Genomic DNA, 20,435 nt, shown 5'->3' on the forward strand with positions numbered 1-20,435 from the left:
AAATACGGTTTTAAAAGGTAAAATATAAATATAAATATACTGGATACTCCCTCTCTAGCTTTCCAAAATACGTTACCTTTCTTTCTTCGTTTGAAAAAGACCACAAACCAGTAACCCGCGTAATGATTGGTTTAAAAAGAACGCCGGCATACTACAATGTGATTGGACAGTTTAAATTCGGGCTGAAACTTCCCTCCGCGCTGAGCTGCACCTCTTAAAAGGAAAGCTACCCACGTTGCATATGAAACGTTTATTGCTTGATCGTACATAAATGCAACCCTGAGCAAACACGTACATATTTGAATAAGATACAATTTACGTGCTCTTGTGAGTCCCCGAGTTATTGTAAAAACCCAAGATGAAAAACAAAAGCAGGTGTCAGCTCTTAAACCAACATTAAACATTCAAAATGCCTTTGTAAATTATTGTTATTATTAGTACCGGTCGTAGTAGTATATACAATACCCTGATATTAGGCAGAATTGATCTTATCTCTCCAGTTATTGTGGTCTTATTTTAGTAAACTGGGAAAAGTTTTTAGAGAAGTTAAAAAAAGCAAATTACAAACCTTCACAATTACAGTTCCAGTGCTGCCATAATCAGTTTCCTTAGTCCCTGTAAACAAAGGAGGAGTCTGTATTGGGATTAAAACCGGGGTATTTGTCTTGTAAAATAGATGCAGGTATTGGCTCTTGCAGGTTACTGAAAACATTCCAAAGGTGAACCTGACGTCAGCTGATTTTTGTTTCTATGGAAACGTATATCTACGGGACACAGCCATGCTTGTTTTTCTTGGCTGAGTAATATAAACACAGGAACACGTGTACAAAGACAGGTAGCTCGTTCAGCTGTGCCTTCTTCAAGGAACAGAGGAAAACTTGTTTTAAGGCTTGCAACGTGACGGCAGTCCTCATGGATCCTGTGTTGAATAATGAACTGTAGTAGAGGACCTACGGAAAGGTGCACTTTTTGTCCTAAAGATAGTCTGCAGTTTTTCAGTATTATCTCCTGGATTGTCAACTGCAGCTCACTATCATAAGAACATAAGAACATAAGAAAGTTTACAAACAAGAGGAGGCCATTCGGCCCATCTTGCTCGTTTGGTTGTTAGTAGCTTATTGATCCCAGAATCTCATCAAGCAGCTTCTTGAAGGATCCCAGGGTGGCAGCTTCAACAACATTACTGGGGAGTTGGTTCCAGACCCTCACGATTCTCTGTGTAAAAAAGTGCCTCCCATTTTCTGTTCTGAATGCCCCTTTGTCTGATCGCCATTTGTGACCCCTGGTCCTTGTTTCTTTTTTCAGGTCGAAAAAGTCCCTTGGGTCGACATTTTCAATACCCATTAGAATTTTGAATGTTTGAATTATGTCGCCACATAGTCTTCTTTGTTCAAGACTGAACAGATTCAATTCTTTTATCCTATCTGCATATGACATGCCTTTTAAACCCGGAATAATTCTGGTCACTCTTCTTTGCACTCTTTCTAGAGCAGCAATATCCTTTTTATAGCGAGGTGACCAGAACTGAACACAATATTCATGATGAGGTCTTACTAATGCATTGTACAGTTTTAACATTACTTCTTTTGATTTAAATTCAACACTTTTCACAATTTATCCCAGCATCTTGTTGGCCTTTTTTTATAGCTTCCCCACATTGTCTAGATGAAGTCATTTCTGAGTCAACAAAAGCTCCTAGGTCTTTTTCATAGATTCCTTCTTTAATTTCAATATCTCCCATATGATATTTATAATGCACATTTGTATTTCCTGCTTGCAGTACCGTACAGTTTTCTCTATTAAATGTCATTTGCCATGTGTCTGCCCAGTTCTGAATCTTGTCTAGATCATTTTGAATGACCTTTGTTGCTGCAACAGTGTTTGCCATTCCTCCTATTTTTGTGTTGTCTGCGAATTTAACAAGTTTGCTTACTATACCAGAATCTAAATCATTACTGGTCTGAAGTTACCTGGTTCAGTTTTGTTTCCCTTATTACGTTTGCAATTTTCCAGTCTGTCGGTACAACCCCTGTGTCAAGTGACTGCTGCATGATCTTGGTTAGCGGTTTGTAAATAATTTCTTTCATTTCTTTGAGTACTATTGGGAGGATCTCATCCGGCCCAGGGGATTTGTTTATTTTAAGAGGTCCAAGTCCCTTTAACACTTCTGCCTCGGTTATGCTAAAGTTATTTAAAAGTGGATAGGAACTGGTTGACATGTGGGGCATGTTGTCCGTATCCTCCTTTCTACAAACTTGTGAAAAGTAATCATTTAATATATTTGCTATTTTTTTTCTTTATCTATGATTTTGCCATTTGTATCTCTTAGACATTTAACCTCCTCTTTGAATGTTCTCTTGCTGTTGTAATATTGGAAAAACATTTTGGAATTAGTTTTAGCCCCCTTAGCAATGTTTATTTCTATTTCTCTCTTGGCCTTTCTAACTTCCTTTTTGACTTGCATTTGCAGTTCCGTTTACTCTTTCTGTGTACTTTGTTTTTGGTTCCTTTTAAACTCTCTGTAAAGTGCCTTTTTTCTCTGAATATTTTTTTAAATTGATCTATTAAACCATTTTGGCAATTTAGTTTTACATTTAGATTTGTCTACTTTAGGGATGTAATTGTTTTGCATCTATAGTACTACATTTTTGAAGAACAGCCAGCAGCCTTTTTCCGTGGATGTTTTCTTTATTTTACTCCAGTGAAATTATTATTTACTGTTAATGAAATGACCAATCAACACACTTGATTTAAATGTCGTGCTCACTCATTGGTTTTCTTTGGAAGGGTATTTGGAGCAGAATTACCGTGGCCTTTACACACAATTATAATCTGCATTTTGTCAATGTAAAATCTGGCAACAAAGACCTTAGGCATGTCTTGATTAAACCTTCTAACAAGCCATGTGGATCCTGTTGTGACTACTGACTTGTGACAACAAACTCATTTGCTTGGATTCAAAATGCTTTAGAAATCCTATATTCATCCAAATGGTAACATTGATAATATTACCATTATAGTATTGACAACCGACAAATATTCTGCATATACTATCCCTAATGTTCGGTGGTGAGTCAGAAAGCAAGCACTTACCCAAGAGTTAAAAAAAAAAAACAGAACATCCGATTTTAATAACCAATTGTTCATTTTATGTACACTCATGAATATAATATACCTTTGCATTACGCAGTCTAAAAACTTTACATAATAATATTACATAATAATAATAATTTGGGGGAAGTGGACTGCACCATCTATTTATGTTATTAATAATATTTTATTGCATTATTAATAATAATTCAGTGTAATTACTACTTGTAACAGATTTGTATTCTGTTAGATCCATATTGCCTTAGCTATAGCGCAGTCTCCCGAAATCATGTTTCTATCAGACTTTTCTAAATTAATCTTCTGATCAGGCCGCTGTTCCAAGTGATACTTAAAGATTAACTTGATGTGATACTTTATAACTTCTATGTTTTCAAAATATTTAATTTCTTACCTGTTTAATATCCTTTTTTGGTGTGTTACGGAATCATTCTCATGTTGAAACATTTGGCATTGAATTTGCAAGGTTTCTTTTAGTATTTCTAGATAATTTACATGCAGCTCTAGATGTTTGCTTATATGACTCAGCTTAAGGCAGTACGTGGCAGAGAGAGAGAGAGAGAGAGAGAGAGAGAGAGAGAGAGAGAGAGAGAGAGAGAGAGAGAGGTGTATATATTATAAAACACAGCAAGGAAGATGATCTGAATTTAAATTTAATGCAAATCTAAAATCAGATCACACAGGTTACACAGTGAAGAATATTATAATTGGAATCAACGACTTAAGCCCTCAATGAAAATGTATATTAATATGCAGATCTATACAGTAATGCATGATATCACCCTTCCAGAAATAATAAAAAAGACATAAAAAATAACTCATCCTGCATGGAAAGGTGAAATGTTATTTATAAAAAACAAAAAGAAAAGCAAAATACAAAAATTATAAATAAATGATATATACATTTTTAGTTCACTTTACAACAGTTATAAATGACTAAAAGCCATCATTGGTAATATCAAAAGAACACTCTGCATTAAATAACTGGCACATCTCTAACATTTATAACATTCTGAACAGACACAGTGATTAAACAAACCCAGCAATCGTTTTTCTTTTCCAGTGAGTAAAGTTAATAAATTCAAAACAATGGGGGAAACAAAATTGCTAAGTACAAAAAACAGATTCAGTAAATCAGTGCTTACAGGAGATATATTTTTTCAACAAATACAGATGTCTTGTCTCAATTCTGTACAGCTCATCTGTTAGTAATGCTTAATCTGAATTATAAAAAGTAGGGCACATTTTTAGAGCTATCACAGAATAGAATATTACCCAACATGCTGCCTGATAGTGGTAAGAAACTTTATTGTTATTCAGTTAATTAGCTACCAATAAAGGTGCAAAAATCTAAAAAAAGATAAATCGGTCAGTTAGTAACTATTTAGGATAACCCCAGTATACCAAATTAAAAAAAATGAAATCCAAGTAGACAAATGTTTCGGCTAGTGTCTTCATCAGTGTACTGGTAACTAACAAAAACGTGCGTCTACCTTATTTTAAAACATCAGTGTTTTTGAAGTTAAGGATACATATAGACTGAGCTATATTCATGAAAGGACACCCACCAAGTACAGTAACAAGTCTGGTTAAGCAGCATGTGTTAGTGTTCTTATTCCAGTCCATTCAATACAGTTTATCTGCCCTTTAAATAGTCTCTCTCTGTAGTCGTACCTGAGACTAAAATACTTTTTATACTGCTTTTCCGTGGCCCACCATGCCAACTCAGTTAGAAAACTTCAACCAAATTGTTTAGTAAGGTATTCTGCGTTTTGAAGTTGTAAGAATGCACAGACGCAGATATATGTTTGAACAACTCTCCACAAGCATTGTAATAATAAAAGAAAAATATTTCCATTGTCAAATAAGGTTCTTAAGTTGAACATTTGTCAACCTTGGTGTCGAATGCTTCTGTTAAAGTGATATTTGACTTTTTAAGTTACTTGAATGGTGCTTTCTTTGTGTTTTAATTCACAAGCAATCTTTTTAGACAGCGCTACGCAGGCCTTTGTTTTGTCAGTAGAGAAGTACCACTTCAAACAACTTTTCAAAAGGCATTCTAACAGTACCTGCATATTCAGAAAACAAAAACACAGTTTTATATTTTGGGTTAATCACCATTTGGGATTTTTTTTTCTGGTTTTATTTTTTAAACACTTCATACACACTGCTCATTTGTACCACAGAGACAACATGTTATAAATAATTTTACCCTGTTGCCCAAGAAAGCTGTTTCAGGCCTTCAGGTGTAATATTTCTGTGATGCATACAGTCCACACCAACAACTGGCTACAGATAGCAACACTGTTGAACCATAGAACACAAAGAACGTCAGCAATATTTGTTTTGATGGTTTAGAATAAAATGCCACATAAAATATGGAACAGATGTTGGTGTTTTCCTCAAAAGGAAAAATAAAGTTGCTAAGCATTTGTCTTTAAATGTTAATTAAATTATGCATATGGAATGTCTTGGCAGTGAAGGCAAGCCTTTTTCTCTCAAACCACCCCCTTCACATGTGGGCTGATTTCTTCCCCCAAATATTATTTATTTAAATTATTTGTTGATGTACTCTTTGGCTGATTCTGCAACATCTAATGACCATCTAACCAGCAGGAATATGCACTGTCCGGATGAGGCAGGATCTGTGCTATTTAGCTGACGCCCTTTGTGAAAACAGAAATGCAAACCAAAAGGGAGTGGACCTTGACTGCATATAAAAGTCAAGCTCTTTTGGCACTGACACACACACACATACACACACACACACACATAAAATGCCTCTTTAGGCTTTTGTCTATTTGTTTTTTTGTTGTTGTTTTTTGTTTTTTAATTCCAAGTCTCTCGATTTTTTGTTTAGGAGGCCTAGTATGTTTACAAACCACTCCAAATAAATAAATGTATTATTACCACTCCAATTATATATATATAATATATATATATATATATTATATATATATATATATAATATATATATATATATATATTTTGTTTAGAAGTTTATAAAAACTCATTTTAGTATATTTGAGTGGCATATTAGAGTTATTAGTTTACTCAACCCCCCCCCTCAAAAAAGAAGTCCACAATTAAAATGACCCACGGAAGCAGTCCAATAACGTTTTTTTTTTTTTTTATGGTTTCCAGATATTTATTTGTTCATTCAGTCTTATTTTTTTTTCTTCCCCACCCAGTTCTCTCAGTCTCTATCTGAGGCAGCAGCCGGACGCAGTTCGTGGTGAAATAAAAAAAAGCAGGAGGAATCTGAGGCCTGCTGGCGGAAGGGTGAATCAGACCTCGCTCTCAGTGGAGGGCTTGCGCTGGATCTCCCAGCCTGTGTCTGGCAGAGAGCCGTGTCGCTCGGACGTGGTTGCCCTGGTGGTGTGGACGCTGCTGCACTCGGATTGCTGCTCCTCCTGCAGCAGCTGCTCCATCTCCGTGTCGTCCAGCGAGCCGCTGCTGCTGGCCTGCAGGGACACCGTGTCTGTCTTCATGCAGACGTGATCCCGCAGAATCCCGACCCGTGATGGCTTCATCTGCTTCAGGTCCTCCCAGTACAGCTCGTCGCTGGACAGCAGGCAGATCCCCTCCACAATCTTGATCTTCTCCTTGGTGTAGCTGTTGTCAATGCCAGTCTGAGGGTAAAACAGCAAAGCAGGGAGTCAACACTAGAAAGAGACATCAACTCAGCAATTCACCACCTCAAATGTGCAGGAAAACAAAACATCTACCAGTCTGATATACAGACATCCTCAGCATATGGGCCATTACAAGTTGTAGACAATTCGAACAGCACCTCATTATAAGACTATTTGTATGTGTACGACTGTATGTAAGGCTCCTCTTTGTCTCTCTTGAGCTGCCTGGCAAAACAAAAAAAATAACATTCAGAGTAAAGTGTATGACACATAAATATAGCTTTGGGAGGCCCAGATACCTTTAAATTTATTTATTTAAGTTATTTAAAAGAAGGTTTCTTCAAGGTTTTGTATGCGTAAAATGTTTGGTTTTCATAAAACTGTTCTAGATTGCCAGAAAAGCAGTCAGGAACAGTAGAACAGTTTTGTGAATATCTCATTGCATTCAATCAATCAAAACATTATTAAAAGAACAAATGAGTGACTAGGACTCCTAGTCATTAACAGAACTCAAAAGGCTGACCTTTTGCAAATAAAAGGCAATGCAATTGTAAATCTGGTTTATTTGAGCTGTATAGTAAAAAATAATAAATAAATAAGCGGACGTGCTAGGCATTCCATCAATGATACAGCAGGGAGAACTCTTGCTAAGCACAGAACATTAGTCAGCAAAACAACACACAGAAACAGGAGCATTTAGCAATTTCATGCACAACCTTTTGGGATCTCCATGCTGAAAAAAAGACATTTGCTAGAATAGTAAAAAAAAAAAAAAAAACAGGGGAGTAGAAATAGCTGCACTACATTTCCCAGTGTTAACACTAGAAAAAGTCTGTTAGTTCTTTGTATTGGGGGGTGGGTCTCATTCAATCATGCCACTGGAGTACCTGGGGTAGGAACTTGGAAGAGAGGTCAAAAGAGAAAAGGTGAAAGGGACTCATTAGGGTCAGAGAGCTGTGGTGGAGAAAGGAAAGTGTGAGCAATCACTGGGAACAATACAACAGCAGCAAGTCACTGTGAACCGGGGGTAATCATCAAGACAAAGCAGACATACAGTCCTTCTATAATGATATGCCTGGGTCCATGCTAGAATAATCAGTGACATGTTTCTGATATCAAATGCAGAGGAAAACTATACAACTTAGATTGCAGACTACACAATTCAATTAAATATCCGTATGTTTAAACCACCTAGAAATAATAATGTTTATATAACACCGTCATCAGGGTAAAAAATGTAAATGGTTAGAATTGTGCTGTTGATACACTAAAGAGATTTTAAGCAAGGGGGCGCAAAAGCTTGCTTCTCAACCAGTAACAGGAGTGCATGAAAAAATGTTTGTGCTTTACCTCTTTCTTACATCGTAGCTGGTTATAAATCGGTGGCTTCTGCACCGTTTCTATCTTCACCTCTTGCGTGGAGGTGCGGTATGATGGGTTACTGTAAGTCAGGTTGCTCACTCCTGGATCTGCAAACTTTGATTTTTTGTGCCTGAAAGAAGGAGACCAAAACCACATAAATTTAACAGGACTGCATACTGTAAAACCCTACAGCAAAGTTATAATGATAACTGATATATGAATCACTATCTTTAAAAGTATTACTTAAAAAGTTTGTAAAAAAAAAAAAAGTAACTCTGCTGTGGAAAAGCTTTTTTGTGGACTTTGTTGGGTGTAATAACAAAGCCCATACAGAAATACAGTAAACTTCCCAATACAAGCCTAACAACAGTATTTACAATACTAGACAGATGGTAAAATAGACAATATTGTGTCTTAAACAGGCCCTCCTTAATCCTGTATGAAGTGCCCCAAGATGGGCACAGGCTATCAGCAGCCCCAACAGCTACAATAAACATCATAGTGGCTTTGTAACTTGAAAAAGAACCCCTCTTCTACTCTGGACAAGGTCTTTCTTATATTCAAAATAATTTACTGTTTAAAAAACTATAAAAAATTACCTGTATATGATAAAGGCAGCAATAAGTATGAGGAAGGCCAGCATGGTGAGGACTCCCCCAATGATGTAACTCATGTGCAAGCTTTCTAAAACAGAAACACATTAGGATTGGTTAAACATACATACATATATCTGTAAAGTCAAAATACCAAAATGCATGTATGAAATTCATATTTCAGAGGACCACGTGTAAGATGTCTGATTTCCATTGCAGATGGTACAGTAACCACACAAAAATAAATAAAGACATTAACTTAAATATTGATAAATGTTGTAGAGCAGTTTAACCCTTCCAGCTTACCATCGGAGGGGACTGGACCATCACTCTGCTCAGTGTTACAGTTTGCAAGACCTGTATCCTGTACAGAGCAACTGGAAGCAAAACAAAGCAAAATTCAGAACAATAACACAAACAAACATTTTAACAGGCTTTAGTCTTGGTTGAAAGGATGTGGATCGGAAGGCAGCCAAACACTGCCTGCATTGTTCACAAACTGTATAAACATGCATTCAAAACGGCTCATGTTTTTAATTGTGAAAACATACTTTTTTGCAGGTGTATGGGCAGGTGGTGTGAGTTCCTCTGTGGAGACACCAGAGTTCTTGTGAGATTTATCAGGCTGAGTAGCACTTGCTGTAGAAGTGTCAGGATCTGGTGGCACATAACCTGGAACTGAAAGAGAAATGCACAATGTACGAGAAGAAAAAAAAAAAAGGACCGTTTTGTAAATATATGGAAGATGCACCATTTTTTCGCCCTGACTTACAGCAAATATATAGTATAATGTACAGTAATGTAAAGCTAAAGCAGTGTACCACAAGTCTCTGTCCTGTAAATGACAGTCTTCACTTTTTGGAGCGCTGATATATTGATATACTTACTTGTGGAACAAGGTTTTCCATCACTTTCATCCGGACAGGCACAAACAAAATCTGCAGTTCTGGCAAAGCAAAGGTGAGTGCAACCCCCGTTTTTAACTCCGCAGAAGTTGGTACCTAAGGAAATAAGAGTACATATATATTTAGCAACAAACAGCTGGGTACAAAGCTTACACTGAATACAGTTGTCTCTTAACAGAAATAACTTTGAATAAACTAGGTTTTCTAAGCGTTACAGCATTTCTGACATACAAGGAAACTTGTGGCTGGTGACGCTTTCATTGAAAAAACTAGATCCTTTCTGGGTTTTCCTGGCTGGCATGAGCAAATGACCAATAGAACAGCAATATAGAAAGACAGACTATTTTATAGATATTGTAGAGTGGTTTTAACTGACCCATTGTGCAGGTCCAGAAAAAAGATTATTCCTATTGGAAATTGGAAATTCATGACAGTGCAAAACCAGGCCTAGTTTGTTCCTCAGGGAGAAATTAGCCTTTCCTTACCAGTCTGCCGCTGTGGTGACACTACAATAATGTCCATGAGCCCCTCAACATTGGCAAGAATGGTCTCCTTGCTCCTTCCTGTGTACTTGTCTACTCGTTGAATAGACTTTGTCTGCCAGTCAGTCCAATAAATCCACCGGTCTTGCTGCGAGAGGTGGGAGAGAATGGTTAGTTTTGAAGACACTGTCTCCATCTGAGAAAAATAAATAAATAAAAAGACAGAGAGAAAAGAAAAAGGAAAAACAAATAAGGGTCAGAGATGAAAGGAATAGGGGAGTTGTATGTGATTTGTAAAGGGGGTTAAAATTTGCAGACAGTAGAAAATGGTGAAAAACTGAAAACACATGTTTGCATACCTGTGTGAGGGCAAAGGGATGGGAGACAGGGCTGACAAGGATCTGGCGCAGTTTTCCATTGAGATCGGAACTCTCTATCCGATCTAAGTGGGCATCGACCCAGTAGATCCTGCAACAGAGGGTTGTTATAAATCTCTCATACTGTACAACAAGACACATTCTGTCACATTCTATATTATACAATGTTTACAATGACAATGTTTTGTTCAAATTTGCTTGATGTAAGACGAGGCGTATTTTTTTTTGTTTTGTTTTTTTGGAAATAAAAAACACTAAAGTGATTGATATTTTATTTGTATTTTTACCTGTGAGACTGCAACAGTAAGCTATACTTTCTGCACTGCCACCTGCAGCCACATAATGGGACTGCATCCAAAACAATATTAATATTTTCTCCAACAAATCCTACCTTCGTGTGTCGTAGTCCAGAGTCAATCCGTTGGGCCAGCCCAGGTCAGTATTGATCAGGACCTTGCGCTCAGAACCATCCAGGTGTGACCTCTCAATCTTGGCAATGTGGCCCCAATCAGTCCAGAAGAGATACCTGTAAGGATGAAAATATTATTAAATCAACAGCAATAAAAGCTACCTTCCTACTTAGGTTATGTTTGTAATTTACATAAGTAATTAGGGCAATTAGAGTACCATACAAAAATTACACTAACACCCTCAAACTATAATTCAAACTACTATAGCTGTGGTTTTTACCCCTTCCTTGGGAACACAGCAATGGCCCTGGGCTCGTCCAGACTGTTGTTAATGAGCACTTTGCGATTGGAGCCGTCCAGCCGGGCTACCTCGATGGTGTTCCTGCCCGTGTCTGTCCAGTATAGATTCCGAGCCACCCAGTCCACTGCCAGCCCGTCCGTCGTTTTCAGGCCGTGGCTAATCACAGTCTCCAAGGTGCTTCCATTCAGGTTGGCACGCCTGGGGTCAGACAAGCAGTTAACACACTGAGTTATTTGCTGGTATGCAAAGTCACCAAATCAAGCCGTTACTATTCTTAGATCTGTCCTGACTAAGGGTTTAAAATGAATGTCTCGACCGTTTGATACTGAAGATTCTGTATTGTTTATATATATTTTCTTGTATAGGTTGCTCGTGCCTATGAAAGCTTGTGGCTCTTAAACTTGTGAATGACCCACTGGATTCATTTGAAATTTAGCATTTCTAGTTAAATCTGAATTACGAAATGGTTATAAAAAAAGTTGATCATTTCAGTTCAGGGGTTTCCAAGGATAAAGCCAGTCCAGGCAGCTCTGCGGCTGTACCTGATGACGTCGAGATGCACGTCTGTGTAATAGACCTTGCCGTCCACGCTGTCGTAGTCCAGCGAGATGACGTTGTTGAGCTCAGGCACTGGCACGTAGACGTCAGTGTGGTCGTTGGTGTCCAGGGAGATGCGGCGGATGCTGCCACGGCTGGAGAAGAGCAGGTATGTCTCGGGGGAGTCGTCACATGTCCGCCCGTCGCTCTTCAGCTGGATCCCCGTGGGGCATGAGCAGGAGAGGCTGCTGGGATTGGGGAGGCACAAATGGCTGCAGCCTCCGTTTCTCACACCACACTTATTAAAGCCTGCAGGGAAAATAGAAGACATATCCAATGACTTTCCAAGTCTGCTGGTATAAAATAACTGGAAGCAAACTGCTGCAGTAAAACAGTACACACACAAAGACATGAGAAGGATTTCTTGGCTTACATTTAAAAAGTGGGGCTGGCCAAATCTAGCCCTGCGATCCAGTTTTTTGTTCCTCTTAATCTATGATTTTTTTTTGTTGCCAAAAGGTTTGAAAAAAAAAAAAAAATAATAACAGGCCTATTGAATTATATAAGGGCTGGATAGGAATGGATGCTGAATCATTAGGGCCAAAACAGGAGACAAGCCTGTACAGGAATAGTCCTTTGATGCCAGTTTTGGCCGGCCCTCAGAAGGCTGGCACTTCGCCTGGCATACACCGAGAGTTCATTGTGACAAAGTGTTTCATTTTCTGCTCCATTGATTATTGAGCCAACAATGGCACCTCTTTGTTGTTGTATCAAACATAAACAGCAGCAAACAATTGCCTGCCAGGATCAGAAGCCAGGACCAGATTCCTGAAACAAACCTATCTGTGAAAACATATTTTGTTTTCAAAAGATCACAGAACCATTTTAGACAGCTTAGATGTCTATTCTCAATATCCATAGAACCCTTTCTGGTCATAAACATTCTTACAACATAAAACAACCCTTTAAAAAACAAACAAAAAACGACACAACAGTCTTTAAAACATGAAACAGGAACACAAAATCCAGTTGGCCATCCCTGCTGGCTAGCACTAGAGGGCAGTGTTGCCACCCTCACAGCAATTGGTTTTAGCACCCACCCAGGGGCTTGTTCCGGTCCACGGCCTGAATGTCCATGAGGCCAGGCAGGTTTCCGCGCACAGTGATGCTGCTGCCGCCCGTGTTCTTGTCTGTTCGCTGGATGCTACGGGTCTGCCAGTCTGTCCAGTAGATGTGTGGGCCCAATAGGGTCAGTCCATAGGGGTGCTGAACTGGTGAGACCAGAGTTCGACGGTTGGCACCGTTGAGGTCAGCTGCCTCGATACGCTACAAGAAGAGAATAAGGGAAATACTGGCTTTAGAAAACTTAGAGGAGAAAGTTTAAAGCCATTTATTGCCCTGTGAGGCATATTTAAAACCTTATATACCCCTTTAAATGGACAGCAGAAATGCTTTCACTTTTGAATTTTTTCTCAAAAACATCAAAAGATGACTAAAGTTAGCTTTTCCTCCCCCTATCATCTCCTTGTTTTTTTCTTTATTTCTTAATTCCCTTTTTGCTTTCACAGTAATGTTTCACCAATAATTCTAAAACACAATGTGTCCGGATTTTGTACAGCCTCTTACACACTGTACAAAATCACGTTCAGCTGAATATCAAAACACAATGTAAAGGGTGTAAGCTTATGAATGCAGTAAAAGCCCGACACATACCTCAGTATGAGCATCAGCCCACAGTAGCTGGGACCCTGCCTTGTCTATGGCAAGTCCATTGGGCCAGCCCAGGTTGTTACTGATGAGAACCACGCGGCCTGTTCCGTCCATTCCAGAACGTTCCAGCTTTGCATGCTCTCCCCAGTCAGTCCAGAACATATATCTGAAGGATTAAGAGTAAAACCTGAGTAAACACACACTCAACAAGTCGAAAACGAGCGTTAAAGAAGAGGAAAGGGCCAGCGTACAACAGGCAGAGTCAACTCGTACCCCATTTCATGGTAGAGTGCAATGGCCCTCGGGCTGTCCAGATTTTGCCAAATAAGAACTTTTCTCATTGATCCATCCAAATTGGCGACTTCAATCCGGTTGGTCCCAGTGTCAGTCCAGTAAATCTTACGGCCTACAGCATCCACAGCCAGTCCATCGGTCGTCATTAAACCTGAGACAGGACCATAAGATATCTGTGTGATTCTGCAAACCACCTTGGAGATATTCTGCTCAGAGATTTATAATACTATAATATCTGCATCTAGCTAGTCCAATACACATGTAGCTATGTACACACACACACACACACACACACACACACACACATATATATATATATATATATATATATATATATATATATATATATATATATATATATATATATATATATATATATATAAAACCTTTAATTATATTTAAATTGTTAACAATTAATTTTTGTGATCTAAAAACAATCCTGCCTTACCAGTTGTGATAATATCTTCATACTCTGTTCCATTCAGGTTGGATCTGCTTATTTTTTTCAATGTACTGTCTGACCAGTAAACCTTCCCTGTAAGTTTGCAAAGAAAGACTGTAAATACTCTCATTTCCTTGTTCTTTATATGTTAGTCAAAAAGTTGTAGTCATTTGAAAAAGGCCTGGCTCAACAGGATGACTGGAACATGTTTATTCTTCACCAGATCGCTTCTGAGTTTGGTCTCTTACCTTCTTTAGGATCCACAGCAATGGCAATGGTATTTTTCAAAGATTCATTGATTGCAAGAACAACATCAGCAAAGTAGGGGATGTCCAAAGAAACCATGCGGATGTCTGTCCTTCGTGCAAAAATCAGGAAACTGTTCATGCCTAAATTTAACAAAGAATACATTAGTAGACCAAATACAATCTGAAATAGGGGCGTCACATTTAATTTCTTAAACGTTTTTCAAATTTAAGGTTAAACTCGTTTGAATTTTTTAATTTGTAGGAATGTTAGCGACCACTCAGGTATCCCATAGCGAGAAGTACTTCAATAAAGTTTGAAATAAATGACTGCAATATTAAATGTACAGGACTACATCCCTTACGATCAATGCTAATGTGTACATGGAAAGACTATGAATAAACACTGAGGATTATATTAAAAAAACAAAAAAACTGACACGGTCTAGTTACTACTTGATAAACAGCATCTGTACTTCACAAGTATATTTCCGATATCACTTGAAACAAATTCAAAATGTTCTGATAACGTTTAAAGCTTTGAACTCTAAACTCTTAAAATCCCTAATCTGAACAGAGCATGCTTTACAAGGACAGATGTATGACTTTCTACAGCTCTACAACAGCAGCAGTGTTCACTCTCTCTAAAGCAGGGCATTGTCTTTACAGCAGGTGCATCTCAGAGCACCTCTTACCGTGAGCACAGGTCTTTCCATCAGACTGGAGGGTGATTCCTGTTGGGCAGGCACAGCTGGAGCCCTTGGGCAGGGGAGCCAGCAGACAGAGGTGACTGCATCCTCCATTATTCACTTTACACACTGTGGGCACTGCAACATACAACAATTATAAATGTTTTAGTGTCCTCAGTCACAGGTGTCCCCCCCCCTCCCCCCCATTCCAAAAAGAAGCTTTCATCTGGGCAAAGTGGGTTTGCAGATAGAATTGGTATTTAAAAAAAACAAAAAAACAAAAAGGGATTCTTTAGGAAATTATTTCTTCTTCTTTCTCGAAGAAACATGGTGTGAATTAAAAAAAGAAGCTTAGTATCTCCTGCACACAAGCTGCTAACCTTTTTTTTTCAAATTCTCAACATGCCCCTTTAGGGGGTTCAGTAGGAACCTGTGTGGATTTTTTTAGACTGCCATTTTTCTATTTCAGTTGCTCTATTTCACAATACCTTATTCACAGGAATATCCTGTAGGTGGCAGCAAATATATGAGATTTATAACCAAGGTCCTATTGTAAGCGACTTAGCAGTTGTGATGCACAGTTCACCCCCAAGTCTCTGTAAGTCTCTTTGAATAAAAGCATATGTTAAATAATAGTATATTAATAATGCATACTACTATAATACTCATTCCCAATATAAACCCCAATATATTGTGGGCGTGCATGTCTGTGTGCGTGTGTGCGTGTGTGCGCGCCTGTGCGTGTGTGTGTGTCAGTGTGTGTGTGTGTGTGTGAGAGTGTGTGTGTGTGCGTGCGTGTGTGATTACCTGGGGACCTGTGCCGGTGAAACATGTGAATATCCATGAGGTTCTCCAGGTTCTCTCTCAGAGTGACTCGGCCCAGGCCACTCAGTTTATTAGCACTTTGGATGCTCTTGGACTGCCAGTCTGTCCAGTAGATTTTGTCCAGATACACAGTCAGCCCAAAAGGGTGGGGCAGCTGGCTTCCAATCAACACCTGCAAAATACAAAGTCAGCGTGGAACAGTCTAGCAGGGTTTTGGAAAGTAAAAGGAGCTACAAACTTCAACACTCCGCACTAAACATGCCTAGAACCCCGGAGAACAGAACCTCCTCAAAGACCATTCCTTATAACATTACAACTAATTTTTTGCATACATTCTTCTGGATTAGGCTGGCTGGTAGCCAGTACAGGATTCCTTTACCTGTCTGTCAGTGCCATCCAAGTTGGAGAAGTCTATGGTTTTCATGCCAGCATCTGCCCAGTACAGCCTCTCAGTCTCATAGTCAATCGCCAGGCCATTGGGCCAGGTCAGGTTGGAGGAGATGATGACAATGCGGTTTGAGGCATCCATCCCTGCCCGCTCGATCTTGGGGCTGGCTCCCCAGTCTGTCCAGTACATGTACCTAAAGGAAACCAGCAGGATTAAAGCACATGGCTGGGACACTACCTAGGAGAAATCAGCATGATAGACAGATTTCATAAGCAGTTTGTTTTGAAATGTTTCAATGTATGTAAATGTCGGCTGCAATGTTTCCATGTTACTAACTTAGAGTGCTGTAATAAATACACACATTGCCCTCACAACCAAGAGGTACCTACCCTCCAATGGGATCCACTACAACGTCCCTGGGTCTGTCCAGATTCTCCCAGATCAGCACAGTCCTCATGCTGCCATCTGCACTGGACACTTCAATCCTGTCTGTACCTGAGAAGACAAGCAGGACCAAGGTGAAGTTTCTTTCTTTCTCTTAAGTCAACTTTAAACAAAACACTAAAGTCGACAAGCACCTCTCCGCAACATGATTAAGTCACATGTTGTAAAAATAAGACGGAGCTACAGGTCCTGTCCACACTATGCCTTTAAACTGTATTAGTAGCCTTTAAATGTGGATGCTGTTTTAAGAAACAAAGTCATAACGTTCATGCTAAGAAGTGCTATGTCTTCCGTCGGCATGGCTCCATATTTGCAAGGTTTGAAACTATTGTATAAAGTCCCACAGTCCATTGCGCTGCTAGGAAGTGTACCAGAACTACATGTATTATAGTGGACGCTTTGAGCTGGATTAATTTAAAAGTTTTTGAGTACGGTTCTCATTTTCATCTTTCACTGACGTAATTGGAATGCGAATGTAATTTAGTACCTGCATCTGTCCAGTAGAGTTTGCTGGTCACCCAGTCAAAAGCTAGACCCGCTGGACTCTCCAGACTGGTATCCACAACAACCTTATAAATAAAAAAATATATAAAATGAAAAAAGGTTTAAGAGCTATTTAATAAAAATGCAATTAGAACTGAAATAATTAGTTAACCAAGACAAATCACTTTAAATTCCCTTTTCTTTCACATCTGAGACCAGGTAGTATGCAGAAAGTGCTAATAATGTGCAGTTATCTCGTCGAAATCATATTATAACTCAGAGTTAACCAAGTCTTCAAACATATATAAATAATCTGCCCAAAACTCTTTCATTGTTTATTTTCTTAAGAGGCTATATTTGTTTATCAAAGATATCAATTTGATCAATTCTGGTTTGAATAGTCACAATAAATAGAGGGAGCCTGTGACCTTTCTTAAAATGTTTTTCACTATGACATTTAAAATTGCTGCAAACAGACAAGAGCATGTTCATTGAGCTGACATCATTCAGAGGTTTTTTATCAATTCCGTTTGCAGAATGGTGATGTTTCTTTGATTCTTATATGCACCGAATAATACAATATTCAGAACAGCAAGTATTCCAGATGACAGCACAAACCTGCTGTCTGGAGCCATCCCACTTGGCCCTGTTAATAGAGTCGGTGGTGACGTCGCTCCAGTAGATGTACTCGTCCTTGGAATCCCAGTCCAGGGCCACAGCGCTGCGCACATCAGCCAGCGGGATGACATCGTCGGACTTGTCCTCTGTGTCGAAGCTGATCCGACGGATGTCCGTCCTTCGGGCAAAAAGCAGGAACTTGTCAAGACCTGATCAAAGGCCAAAGGTCTCTTGTCATTCTTCTATGTTTATAACAAACAAACAAAAAACACAAAACACACAAACCACCCTGCAATTCAACTACACCCATTAAAAACAGCGCTGAAATATGAAAACTTCTAGACAGCAAGGGTAACTTGAAATATAAAGAAAGAAACTGCAGACATGAATGTCTAAGATTACAGTAGGATTTGCACAGGTGCTTCTGAATGGGCTTTATCATTTTATACAAGTTAAAACCCAGCAAACCAATGCCTTTTTAAAAGATTAATTTCACTATGAAGTTGTATGTACAATGAAAAAAAAAAGTGGCAGATGTCTTACAAATTATAGCAATTGGCATGAACAGCTGTTTTGTATGACTGGGCCAAAAACCTAAATGCATGCAAAGTTTGCCTTAGGCCATTGATGTACAATATTTCAGACAGACAGCAATATGCCAATGTTTTGCTTGCGGTCCTTAAGGAAAGCTACTGATGTCTAAATCCAGAAAGCTAAACATTCAGTCAACAGGCAGAGCTCCACTCACTTTGAGCGCAGTTGAAATTGTCGATCTTCTGGAAGCCAGTGGGGCAGGTACAGGTGAATGTTTTGTTGCTGGGCAGGCAGAGGTGGCTGCAACCCCCATTGTTGTTCCCACAGCGGTTTCTCCCTCCTAAAAAAAAATAACACACTGTCACATGGACCTCATTACAGTGAACCACTGCATTGGCTTTCTATGAGTGCAATTCAAGAAAGAAACAAGAATCTAAAATGTCACATTTGAGAAACCTTAAAAGTACTTTAAATGTGAAATGTGTATTTTGTTTGTAATCTTTTCAGTGGAGTAAAAACTTATCCCTAGCAGTAAAGCCTCATTCTTCTCCAGCCCCTTCCCCACACATACCTGCTGGTTGCCGCTGGGGGTGCAGTGTGTGGATGTCCATGGGGAAGTGGAGTTTATTGCGGATGATCTCCTGGTTCTTGCCTGTGAACTTGTTGGCACTGTTGATGCTCTTGGTGTGCCAGTCAGTCCAGTACAGACTGTCCTCAAAGACAGTGATGGCAAAGGGATGAGGCAACCCTAAAAATAAACCAAAATAAAAATTCTTATTCATGTCAGTCACCTCGTCTTCTGGCAAGAATCACCTCAAGACCACACTTTCAGTCACTTAGAAAATCAGGTTTCTCACATGTATAGGGGAAGGCAAAAGTCCATCGAATAGATAAAATGAAACTGAATGCAAATGAGTTTCATTATTTCTACTTGGCGCATGACTAAATTTCAATGGATATACAATTGTCAGCTGGATCCTCTTATAAAAAAAAATCTTAGAACATATACATACAAATAAACCACATACATTAAAAATAACATGAATAGTTTTTAAAATAATGTTATATTATGGCTTTTTAACTGCACCTACTTCAACTCATTTTGACATCAGGTTTGCAAAAGTAGAGCCTTTTAACCATACTACAGCAGAATTGCAAAGCTCATTCCAGGTGGCATTTCAGCAAAAACAAATATCGGACCTCAACCAAACATCATTAGCACTTTATTGCACTCTCACGCAATGCCATTTTACTGTTCTACAAGCTGAAGCACTGGAGATGCGACAGCTGCAGGGAGTATTCCACTCCGATTCAGGGGGCCCTTGAAGTTCCCTCCTCTGCAGGTGCAGGTGTGCGCCCTCCCTCTGCAAACAAGCACTGGGCGTTCCGCTCCACAGCGCTTCTGAGCACCCCTCCCCTCCCACATCAAACATGGGGCTGGCAGGCCTCCAGCTCCTGTCACGGACACATGCTGAAAACACACATCACATTTGTACAGACTGTTGTCTAATCAAACAGTAGGCTTGAGTGGGAGTTCTGCATTAAGGTGGGGTCTGCTGGAAACACATCATCGTGTGATACTACCTTATCCGAAGCAAGGCTTTAGGATCACTGCGTGAAGCAATTTGTAAGAGCAGCAAAACTTCTCCACTTAAAATACTATTTTTTATTTTTTTTTTATGGGCCCTCTTTTGACACAATACCCACATCACGTTGCAGAATTGTAAGAAAGACACAGGATCACACCTTCTGGGTAAAACTCCTCACTAACTGAAGTATGAAAAAAAAAAAATCAATCTCACTTTTCACATCATGTCCAAGGCCTAAGTAATCTCTCCTTACAGCTCATATTCCCTACACTTCTAGTAAAGAGCACCTTCCTCTGAAGCTGACAGAATCCAACCATACAATGTCATTTGAGTCCATTTGTTATAAAGTGTCTGTCAACCTTTTGACTTCCAACAATTATATTTCTACAATAACAACATATTAGTGAAAAAGTGACTGGATGTAGTAGATGTTTGAGTTTGATTCCAGTACCATGGTTCCTAAT

At 39.1% G+C, this 20,435-nt stretch overlaps 1 protein-coding gene across 4 annotated transcripts in view; it reads right to left on the reverse strand.

Moving 5' to 3' along the window:
• Window positions 1-6,175: 6,175 nt before the first annotated feature.
• The window catches only part of LOC121330246 (low-density lipoprotein receptor-related protein 4-like), an 80,575-nt gene continuing 66,315 nt past the window's right edge, over window positions 6,176-20,435 (reverse strand). The window contains exons 15-39 of one of the 4 annotated variants that reach the window (XM_041276603.1): window positions 18,954-19,130; window positions 18,597-18,722; window positions 17,849-18,057; window positions 17,235-17,316; window positions 16,693-16,798; window positions 16,295-16,496; window positions 15,898-16,087; window positions 15,097-15,228; window positions 14,405-14,545; window positions 14,163-14,249; window positions 13,694-13,865; window positions 13,424-13,586; window positions 12,811-13,036; window positions 11,716-12,019; window positions 11,153-11,371; window positions 10,854-10,988; window positions 10,445-10,553; window positions 10,089-10,281; window positions 9,586-9,699; window positions 9,250-9,376; window positions 9,005-9,075; window positions 8,705-8,789; window positions 8,094-8,235; window positions 7,631-7,697; window positions 6,679-6,740 (exon numbers count right to left, since the gene is read on the reverse strand). In XM_041276603.1, coding sequence (XP_041132537.1) covers window positions 7,656-7,697; window positions 8,094-8,235; window positions 8,705-8,789; window positions 9,005-9,075; window positions 9,250-9,376; window positions 9,586-9,699; window positions 10,089-10,281; window positions 10,445-10,553; window positions 10,854-10,988; window positions 11,153-11,371; window positions 11,716-12,019; window positions 12,811-13,036; window positions 13,424-13,586; window positions 13,694-13,865; window positions 14,163-14,249; window positions 14,405-14,545; window positions 15,097-15,228; window positions 15,898-16,087; window positions 16,295-16,496; window positions 16,693-16,798; window positions 17,235-17,316; window positions 17,849-18,057; window positions 18,597-18,722; window positions 18,954-19,130 — 3,554 coding nt within the window. In that variant the 3' untranslated portion in view covers window positions 6,679-6,740; window positions 7,631-7,655. Of the gene's footprint in view, window positions 6,741-7,630; window positions 7,698-8,093; window positions 8,236-8,704; window positions 8,790-9,004; window positions 9,076-9,249; window positions 9,377-9,585; window positions 9,700-10,088; window positions 10,282-10,444; window positions 10,554-10,853; window positions 10,989-11,152; window positions 11,372-11,715; window positions 12,020-12,810; window positions 13,037-13,423; window positions 13,587-13,693; window positions 13,866-14,162; window positions 14,250-14,404; window positions 14,546-15,096; window positions 15,229-15,897; window positions 16,088-16,294; window positions 16,497-16,692; window positions 16,799-17,234; window positions 17,317-17,848; window positions 18,058-18,596; window positions 18,723-18,953; window positions 19,131-20,435 lie in introns of all 4 variants that reach the window. The other 3 variants (XM_041276602.1, XM_041276601.1, XM_041276604.1) reach the window with 3 other exon arrangements.

This window comes from Polyodon spathula, chromosome 17 (assembly GCF_017654505.1).
Source record: "Polyodon spathula isolate WHYD16114869_AA chromosome 17, ASM1765450v1, whole genome shotgun sequence".
Classification (NCBI taxonomy): Eukaryota; Metazoa; Chordata; class Actinopteri; order Acipenseriformes; family Polyodontidae; genus Polyodon; species Polyodon spathula.